Source organism: Xyrauchen texanus, chromosome 36 (genome assembly GCF_025860055.1).
Source record: "Xyrauchen texanus isolate HMW12.3.18 chromosome 36, RBS_HiC_50CHRs, whole genome shotgun sequence".
NCBI classification, from domain to species: domain Eukaryota; kingdom Metazoa; phylum Chordata; class Actinopteri; order Cypriniformes; family Catostomidae; genus Xyrauchen; species Xyrauchen texanus.
In genome coordinates, this window is record NC_068311.1 from 11,081,310 (window position 1) to 11,091,918 (window position 10,609).

Genomic DNA, 10,609 nt, shown 5'->3' on the forward strand with positions numbered 1-10,609 from the left:
GTTCCCCACATCCCTGAGGTGGGGAAGCAACGTAACTAGCATGGGAGCAGGCCACGCCATCCACGGCCTTTTCTCTCTATGTTTTCTCTCCACAGAGTATTAGATTCAGTCGGAGCCATCTAACACTATCATACGCATCGGGGAAGGTGTTCTATTCCTTTCCTATTTTTACAGGGGGGAAAGACCCCACGGAGACCACATCCTGCCCAAAAGGGGAGGTCAACATGTGTCAATACAATACAAGAGGCGTGGTGGAAGGTCCTGCCATGAAAGGGGGTGGGGGGGACTCTACAAACACAGTGACTGGGGGCAGAGAGAGCTCTGCCCAACTGAGACGCGGGTCCACCGACAGGGAGACTGTACTGCAGAATATGCATCACACGAACCAATCTTGATGCTGGATGCACTTCAAAATGTGTTTCTGCATCTGCATCTTGAATGGGAGTCAGTGAGGTCCGGTTCAGAACTCACAGGTCCAAGATTTTCCGCAACCCATGCCTTTCTTTGGCACGATGAAGTAAGGTTTGTAGAACCCTTTCCCCATCTCGGCTTGAGGGACAAGTTCTATCACACCCTTGAAAAGAAGGGTCACGATCTCCGCACGCAGGGTGGCGGCATTGTCGCCCTGCACCGAAGCGAAGCAGACACCGCTGAACCGGGGTGGGTGCCTGGTGAACTGAATCACGTGGCCGAGTCGGATGGTCCTGGCCAGCCACCACGGTGGGTTGGAAAGCATTAGCCATGTGTCCAAGCTCCGGCCGAGGGGCAATAAGGGGACGATCATCTCTGACATACCTGGGGGTGGGGCCGCAGGTGTGGCACGGCCGAGCACGCGATGGTGGGGAGGCCATGTTCGTGGGGCCCTGGCTGCAGGTGCTCGGTGTCCGGCGGCCGTGACAACGGCGGCTGTGGACACCAACTATGTGACCCAAGGAGTGAGGAAACTGCTCACTTTTTATTATTTGGCAAACAAAAAGTAAATGGAAACAAAATATTTACCTCCCGTCCCTCCAGCGGGGGATGGAGTCTGGATACCAGCTCCATAGCAGACGTCCTGCTCACTGGGTCGTCTGTCTCAGGGGCATTTAGGAGCCAGCCCGGGAGATGGGGGAATCAGCTTCCTGCGGGGGGGCTCTACGCTGGGGCTGAGAACTGGGCACGGGCTGAGGAGGAGCCGCCCGGGCTTTGGATGCCACAGGGGGACGCCCTCGGTGAGCAGACAGGGTGCAGGATCTTGATCTGCACCAGGGCAAGATGTGCTGGATGGCCTCTGTCTGCTATTTCACTGCCGAGAACTGCTGGGCGAAGTCCTCAGAAAAGTCCAATTTGAGAGATGGGCACTTTGTGAAAGCGTGCTTTGTCGATGTCCCTCTTCACGACCAGATTCAGCCACAGGTGGCGCTCCTGGACCACCAAGGTGGACATCGGCTTACTGAGTGCACATGCAGTGACCTTCGTCACCCAGAGGGCGAGGGCGGTCACTGAGCACAGCTCCTGCAGCATATCGGGATCAGGACTACCCATGTGAAGTTTTTTTAGTGCCTAGGCCTGGTGTATCTGCAGGAGGGCCATGGCATGCAGGGCGGAGGCGGCCTGTCCAGCAGCACTGTAGTCTTTGGTCACCTGAGACGACGTAGTCCTACAGGCCCTGGAGGGGAGTGCCGGACGATCCCACCATGTGGCGGCTTTCTGCGGGCACAGGTGCATCGCAATGGCTTTATCCACCGCCGTGAACCCATGATCAAGGGTAGTGAGAGCGGACGAACCCGGAAGTTTGTTTTGGGCAGCAAAAGGTGCCCTCCATGACCTTTTGAGGTAATCATGCACCTCTGGGAAGAAAGGAACCAGGTGGGGTGTGGCTGAGAGCAGCGCCCAGAACACAGGTACCAATCATCGAGCTGTGAATGCTCAGGAGAGGCTGGAGGGTTCCAGTCCAACCCGATACTCGCGGCGGCCCGGGCAAGCATGGCGGACAGCATCAGCCTCATATTGGGCAGGCAGACATGAAGGTGGCAGCCCAGTCGAGTCTTCAGTGTCAGACATCACCAGTGTGCTCTCCAATCCAGCAATCAAAGACTCATCCAGCTCGCAGGCCCCGAAAGAGACGTCAAGCTGGCCGTGAGGTGGGCTGGTCTCATTTCGGAACCAGACGGCGGCAAACGGGGGAACCATAGGGAACGGGACCATTGAACTCCCAAAATCACTTCCAGCACTAGCCGGGCCGACCTCATACCCGTGGGTAGATGGCGCAGTGCAGGGGGACTGCTAGAGTGGCTTTCACCTGTTTGAAGAAGGAAATCCATGACCGCAATGTTGTCATGGTCATATTCTCGCTATGAGCACATGAGCCATCCACAAATGTTTTCTTAGTGTGGTCGCTGCCCAGACACATGAGGCAGAGCCTGTGGCCGTCGGAGGTGGAGTGATAAAGATTGCATCCAGGAATCACACAAGGACGGAAAGGCATCTTTAAAAAAATGCATCTTTAAAAATACATTCAACATCAATGTGTGTGCTCTTTTAAGAAATATATTCTTTTAGCAGAAAATATACTCTTTATTAGAACTGTCGAAGCATCCAGGGGCGAATCTGCAGTTGGCGTGCAGAAGGAGAGAAAGCCGCTGGAATACGCCATATATCCAACAGCATATGCTTCTGTAGCGTAGGCTACTTGATGACACGTACAATATTTCACTGTTTACTGAACAATTAGAATTCACAGGAATGTTTATCCACACCCTGGTGAAAAACACACATATATATATACACACACACACAAACATTAGAACGGAAGGCAAAACATTTATTATAATTAACATTTAAAAAAATTTAAGTGTACCAGAGAGGTCTGGAGACTCTCTTAATGAATTCTCCACAGAGGTTATTTAGAAGTTTCCGGGTCAAATACGACTAGTATTATTCAGCAAATAATTTAGGTTAATTACACACATTCACAATGCTCTTTTTGAGTGCTCTTACATCTCTGCACAGTATTAATGAACTCTTACTCAACTTCTCTAAAGTTTAAGCTCAGCAGAATGTTTCATTGTACCACAGACTTTAAAATGTAGTAAAATTTAAATAGTATATGTGAAATGTACATGAATGTATACATTAATAATGATTATTTTAATGGCTTAGCAGCACAATACAGTAGTTCATGCATTAACATGGTATATGCATCTTTTTATATGTCAGTTTTGAAGTGCAACATTACATTTTATATAATAGGGGTCCCTATTCCATGCCAATCAAACTGTTACATAAAAAGCACACAAATAAGTCTTGTTTCCCCAAAGTCTTCATTTGCCTGTTCCCATCACTCTCTCTCTCTCTCTCTCTCTCGATGGATGAATTGAAGGCTTGTAATAACCCCCTTCATTATTACAGAATTGAACAAAACATTTTTTCCATTTGTTGTTTCTATTAAAGGAGAAGCTGCCAATAAAATCAAGTCTAGTTTATATGGGGCCACATAAACTCTAATGGATAAGAGAGGTATATTATATAAATGTACAGTATATGACCTACTTATATCTTACATTTCCATACTGAAATCTGGAAAAACCATGAGATGAGAAGCCAGAATGCAATTTTACCAACAATTTTGAAGCAAACCAAGTGACAGACCTACAGTAGAATAACCAACTGAAAAGAAGCCTTATATACTTTTTGGTATTTGAAAACAAAAAGACCAGAGAAGAACTTTGGACAAAGTCAAATTTGAGCATTTTTTGTTTATTTCTTTGCTTAGTTGTTAATTAATGTCATAATTATTACTATAATTATACAAATGCTGTAATTGTATTATTGTAATTTCCAACAGAGGACCATGTCATCTAAAAACGTCTTCTAAATAATAACTAAATAATTTCTGAATTTAGTATTTTGAGATTGGTACATTGTGGAGCAAAAACTGGCCATTGGAGTTGTTTTGCTGGTCGTGTATATTTTAGTGTTGCTTGCTAATACTACAAATATATGCTTTAGAATCAGAATCAGAATCAGCTTTATTGCCAAGTATGCTTTCACATACAAGGAATTTGTCTTGGTGACAGGAGCTTCCAGTGTACAACAATACAAAAACAATACAAAAACATTTACATTTATGCATTTGGCAGACGCTTTTATCAAAGCGACTTACAGTGCACTTATTACAGGGACAATCCCCTTGGAGCAACCTGGAGTTAAGTGCCTTGCTCAAGGACACAATGGTGGTGACAATGGGGATCGAACCAGTGACCTTCTGATTAACAGTTATGTGCTTTAGCCCACTACACCACCACCACTCCATCTCAAAAACACCAGCAAGACATAGATAATAAAAAAATACAAATAAAAAAAGAATAATACAAATAAATAATTATGCATATACGTACATACACTCACCTTCAAACATACCCACATACACACACATAGTGCAAATATATTACAAATCCGTTATATAAAGAACAAAAATACAGTATATTATGTACAGTGCAATGTATGTAATGGCAGAAGTGGATATGTTGGACAATATAAATAGACTTAACTGTGCATTGCAAATAATTATTGCTCAATGCGGAAATTTAACTGTTCATGAGATGGATACCCTGAGGGAAAAAACTGTTCCTGTGCCTGACGGTTCTGGTGCTCAGAGCTCCAAAGCGTCGGCCAAAAGGCAAGAGTTCAAAAATGTAGTGGGCTGGGTGAGTGGGGTCCAGAGTGATTTTACCAGCCTTTTTCCTCACTCTGGAAGTGCATAGTTCCATTTCAGCAGCGCCTGTGGCAGGTTGAACTTCCTCAGCTTGCGAAGGAAGTACAACCTCTGCTGGGACTTTTTCACAATGTCAATGTGTGTCTCCCACTTCAGGTCCTGTGAGATGGTAGTGCCCAGGAACCTGAATGACTCCACTGATACCACAGGACAATGTTGGGGTGTTCCTCCTAAAGTCCACAATTATCTCCACCGTTTTGAGCGTGTTCAGCTCCAGGTTGTTTTGACTGCACCAGACAGCCAGCCGTTCAACCTCCTTTCTCTATGCAGACTCATCGTCATCTCGGATGAGTCCGATGAGAGTGGTGTCATCTGCAAACTTCAGGAGCTTGACAGAGGGACCCTTGGTGGTGCAGTCATTGGTGTAGAGGGAAAAGAGTAGTGGGGAGAGCACACATCCCTGGGGGGCACCAGTGCTGATGGTACAGGTGGTGGAAGTGAATTTACCCTGCCTCACAAACTGCTGCCTGTCCGTCAGAAAGCTGGTAATCCACTGACAGATAGACATGGGAACAGGGAGTTGGTTTAAGTCTTAGTTTAGAGAATAGCTGGGGTGATTATGTTGAAAGCCGAGCTAAAGTCCACAAAAAGGATCCTTGCATATGTCCCCGGTCTGTCCAAATGTTGCAGGACATGATGCAATCCCATGTTGACTGCATCATCCACAGACCTGTTTGCTCGATAAGCAAATTGAAGGGGATCTAGAAAGGTACAGTGATGTCCTTCAGGTGGGCCAACACCAGTCTCTCAAATGACTTCATGACCACAGATGTCAGGGGCGACAGGTCTGTAGTCATTAAGTCGTGTTATTTTTGGTTTCTTAGGGACAGCGTTTGAAGCAGCATGGGACTTCACTCTGCTCCAGTGACCTATTGAAGATCTTTGTGAAGATGGGGCCCAGTTGGTTAGCACATATTGCCATAGATATGCATTTTCACCAGCCCATGGACATCTTAATTTGCAACCTGGCTTTGATGGATATGATATACAGTAGCAGTGCCTATCCAAGTATGATAGATCAAGTCAAGTGGCTTTTATTGTCATTTCAACCATATACAGCTACAGTACACAGTGAAACAAAACAACATTCCTCCAGGGCCATGCTACATAAAGAAAACATGAAACAACATAAAACAAACACAGAACTACATGAGACTAAACAGAACTAAATAAGACCTACACATTTCTACATAAGGTGCATGTGCAAACGTGGGCAAACAGTACAAGACGTTACAGTAATTGCTAAAACAGGACAATAGGCACAGTAAGAGAATATTCCTTTAAGTGCTTGTACCATGCAACAAGTGCAGTTTAGCTGTCTGAATGTGACACTTGTCCAATTAACTCCGTGCTCGTGGGGAAAATGAACATTCAGAAAACACCCCGCTTACATTTTCACGAGTTGCGTGAGTACATGGATCGGTTTCTTTCAGCTTGTTGTTGAAAATGCATTTTTGCATTATTTTGGGCATTTATTTGTATATTGTTTCAGTAAACTGTGAGAGACATGATGTGGGTGACTTGACTTATTGAAGTTCTTAACCACGATGAAACCGCCTTGGCTGCACAAAGGACACATGCGATTTTAGCAGTTGTCAGGTCCACTGCGAAACTGCTTTGTAGTTTCTAGTACATTGGCTACTGTATAGGGATCAATGGATAGGAGGAGGCGAGAACCGGCTTGAGAATGTAAATAATAGTTTTAATGACAAACTTAAAAGACAAACACACATGACGGACAAGTCCGTAAACGATCTCTCTCTCCCGCACAATCCTCTGCAGTCGACCTTTATCCCTCTCAGAGGCTTGAATAGCCTAATACGGGACCGGGTGTGTAGGATCACGACCCGGCCCCGCCCTCCGCCCTGCCACAGCTACATACTTGTCTTTATGTGTTCATTGTGTCAGCCACCTCGGTAATCGATGTTATACAGCAGTCTCCGTAATAACATTTAAGCGTACTGGTTGCCTGAGTGTGCCGTTCTGTAGGTTTTTTTGCTCAATGGTGAGACAAACTCTGGCTAGGTCTACGAAATCAATGGGTGCTACAACTGCTAGCAGACAGTGTCCATTTATTTCTGTTTCGTTTTTTATTTATTTATTTATTTTGTTAATTGCATCACATATCAAATGCCATGGACTCGGCTGGACTTGGAAAAAAATCCTGAGTGCCAAAGGCTCGAGTTCGAGGCAAGTCCGAGAAAAACTTCATCCGAGTATGTGACAAGTCCAAGTCCATTACAATTGGACTCATGACTCGGAGTCCGAACTTGAGTACCCCAACTCCAGGTTACATATAGTCACCTTAAGAACACAATGATAACACTTGAAACTGTGTGTTACAGTGCTTTTATCAGAGTTTAGAGTGTTTAAGTCAGTTTTGTGTTGCTATTGTCTTCACTGTAGCCAGGGGGGTCCAACCTGAACCCCAAGAATTCAACTAATGGCTTTAGTAATCTGTTTATTTAGAAACAACAATAAAAGTATATTTAGCATGGCAGGGGTGTAATTGCAACAATATTTTACAAGCTATAAAATTCTTAACCTTCTCTTGATCTTATAGCTGCTCTTTAAAAAAAAAAACAAAGTCTAAGAGCTCCTCTCATAGCATTATAATAGAGTTACATCTATTATAAAGATTATAAAGAGATTTATAAAACCATTACCTGAGTGCTTGATTACTAATGAGTATGCTTACTTTACACAGAGAAAATTTTAATTAATGTCTCGTCATCTTGGTTCATTCCTTTTTGACCTGAAAACAACCAGTTCTTTTGGTTTGTCTGCTTTCCTGAATGTTTTCATTTGATTAGAATTATTAATTTAATTAATTTGAATGTCCTTTGCCTAAGAAACCATTCAGCACTTAATTGCCAACTATTGCATTTGAATTTTGGCAATTTGGCAAGCTATTTTACTAACATTCATTTTATCATTCACTTGTTTCTTTAGCATAGCATATATACACTTTGAAATTTATATGAAAAAAGTGCATACGTGCTAATTGCAGATCTGGTCTTTTGCTGCCATCTAATGGGGATATGAGAATATGCATCTTTCGGATTACACACTCCAAGATCTAACAAATTGCACTGCATTCTTTTTCAGGGTGTTTTATATTAGTTGCATGGGCTTTTCCAGGATGAAGTCTTGAAGCCTATGATATTACAGATTGACTCCAAATGTGTACTTTATGTTTATTTGGGTAGTTTCCTTATTCCAGACTAAATAGATACTTAGAGAGAAGCTGTTTCATTGTAAATAAGCAAGATACAACAGTACTTGAACAGTAATTGTAAAGTATTTTTCAACTGAGGCGGAATACCGTGTCCTCCCACACATGGCTTGAAAGTTGTTTTGGACCATGCGTGACATGAAAGAGTTAAGCCGTTGCACAACATCTCCAGGATATGAGCGGGGTCCGAGTTGGGGTGGCAAGTGGGGTGGCAAAGCTCAATTTAGGGGGCAGCTGCCACCCCGTGCCACCCTTCTGGCCCCGCCCTTGATAAGTTGTTTTTATGATTCAATGTTCATATGAGCAGTCAATGTTCTCTAGTGTGAAATCTTCAATGTTCAATGAAGATGCTCACAATTATTTCTGTGTACCATGATCCAGGAAAGGACCATACATTCCTATTTTAAAAATGTATTGTGGAAAAAAAATTATATCTGAATACTTCCTGCACTGTAAAAGGTGAAACTTTTATTTGTACCTGTTCTGACCTTTAAAAATGGCCTCCTTTAGTGTAACCAACAGTATGTATTAGCTTGATTCAGTTACATGAAATAATAAACCACTCCATTTTGTACCACATGAAATAATGTACATTTTAGGCTACTGACATTTATTTATTATTTTTACAGTAGTACTGCTTTAATGTGTGTGTTGTTGCAGGCTCCTCTCATTTTAAAAAGTCTGTAAAAGTTTCACATAATTAGTCTGATTTTCTATTAACAATAGGTCTTACAGTGACATCTTAATTTAAAGTATATTGTAGTTATTATTTTGACTCACATTAAATGTTTGTGAATGTCTGAATTAAAAAATCTAGATATGCAGATTCACAGTTAACTGCCAAAACCAAATCATCCAACTCAAAAGTCAGTTTTTGGAGTTGGAGAGTTACGTTATACTGATGTTGATGGGCAAGAATTAAATGAATATGAAAATAATAATGCATCTGGGCTTTGAGAGCAAGCATTTAGTATATTTTGTTTATTATTGGCGAGGAGTTAATAAATGCATACATTAAAATTTTATTCAATGCAATATTCATACACAATGGTTTTAAACACATTAGATCTAACAGAAATTATTTACAAATATATTCTGCTTAATGTGGCTTCTTAATGTGAAGCAATGCCTTTAAAGATAAAAGTACCTTCTTCAGAATAAAGAAAATTATTTTTAACCATTTGTCTAATAGTTAATTATCTGCTGTGCCACTTTTGGCTTACCCAGAAACTTAACTACCTTTTCACGCAGCTCATCGGTCTTTAAGCTGTAGATGATGGGGTTAAGCATTGGGGGGAGTGTGACAGATACAGTCAGTACTGCGGTGAACAGTTCCAAATACTGAACTAATCGCAGGTTCCCTAGTACATACGTGAGGATGACTGGGATGTAATAGAGCAGGACCAACAGCAAGTGAGTGAGACAAGTCTGAAAGGCCTTCCAGCGCTTTGTTGTGGATGCTATCCGCAGCACAGTAACCACCACAATAACATAAGTTAAAATAATAAAAGTCAATGGGCCCAGCAAAGTAACCATTGTCTTAGCAGTAGCCAGTTTCCTGTTGTAAGAAGTATCTGCACAAGCCAATCTGTATACTGCTCCATGCTCACAGCAGCAGCTTTGCACCTCTCTAGAGCCACAGTATTGGAGCCTGGCAGCAAGATAGACTGGGAAAATATCCAGCAGAAAAACCAGAGACCAAATCCCAGCTATTATGAGCCCCATCTTCAGATTGGTGTTTAGAGTTGTGTAACGCAGGGGCCAGCAGATCGCGATCAGGCGGTCATAGGCCAGAAGAGCAAGGGAAAAAGATTCCATGTCACCAAAAAAATGCATGAAAAACATTTGGGAAAAGCAGGCTTCAAATGAGAGATGGTTCTGGTTGAACACAAAGATGGGCACCATTTGAGGAATGATAACACTGTTAAATGAAATATCAACAATGGCTAGATTACATACAGCAAGGTACTTGGGGTTCTGTAGGCTGGAATTCATGAGTACAACAGCAAGCAGGACAAAATTACCCAGTAAACTGATTATGTAGATAATTGACAAGCCAAAAATGAGGTTGTTTTTGTTGGCCAAAGTACGGAAGGCAGTTAGATAAAATCCCTCATCAAAAGTATTGTTTCCATTGCTGAAGGCAGTTGAAAAATTCATTGGAACTCCTGCAGATTTGGATAAAAGAGAAAAATTATTACACAATTAATTTTTTATGTTTAAAATATGTCGCTGTCCTTTTCTGCATATCGCTGCCCCCTTCATCATATTGTGACGCCATTTTGTGGGCCGTTCTGCATACTGCGGAGGCTCATTTTAGATTAGTCCCGGTTCTCCCGATGGCCAGTCCACCCTTGATTAGTTCTGAAGTGCGTCAGCCCATCGGGAAAATGCTGGTATGCATTATTACCAATCCAGCCCTGCTTACTTACCTTTCTCTTTCATTGTATAGAAAAAAAAGATGCATAAAATCTCCTTTTGTGTTCCACAGAAGATGGAAACGCATTCAGGTTTGAAACAACATGAGTAAATAATAATAATAAATTTTTGGGAGAACTATCCTTTTAAGAACATATTAAAAGTGGTAGGATTGCCCATTATTAGATACATCATCATAC

General features: G+C 42.5%; 1 protein-coding gene across 1 annotated transcript; it reads right to left on the reverse strand.

Annotated features, from left to right (window-relative positions):
• Positions 1-9,176: 9,176 nt before the first annotated feature.
• On the reverse strand, positions 9,177-10,151 carry or40a1 (odorant receptor, family 40, subfamily A, member 1). Its single transcript, XM_052106586.1, has one exon. It carries the CDS (start codon positions 10,149-10,151, stop codon positions 9,177-9,179), a length of 975 nt encoding a protein of 324 aa, XP_051962546.1.
• Positions 10,152-10,609: the final 458 nt, after the last annotated feature.

What these genes read in the sequence shown, in the direction of transcription:
- or40a1 (XM_052106586.1), bottom strand. Translation starts at nt 10,151, where the DNA reads ATGAATTTTTCAACTGCCTTCAGCAATGGAAACAATACTTTTGATGAG.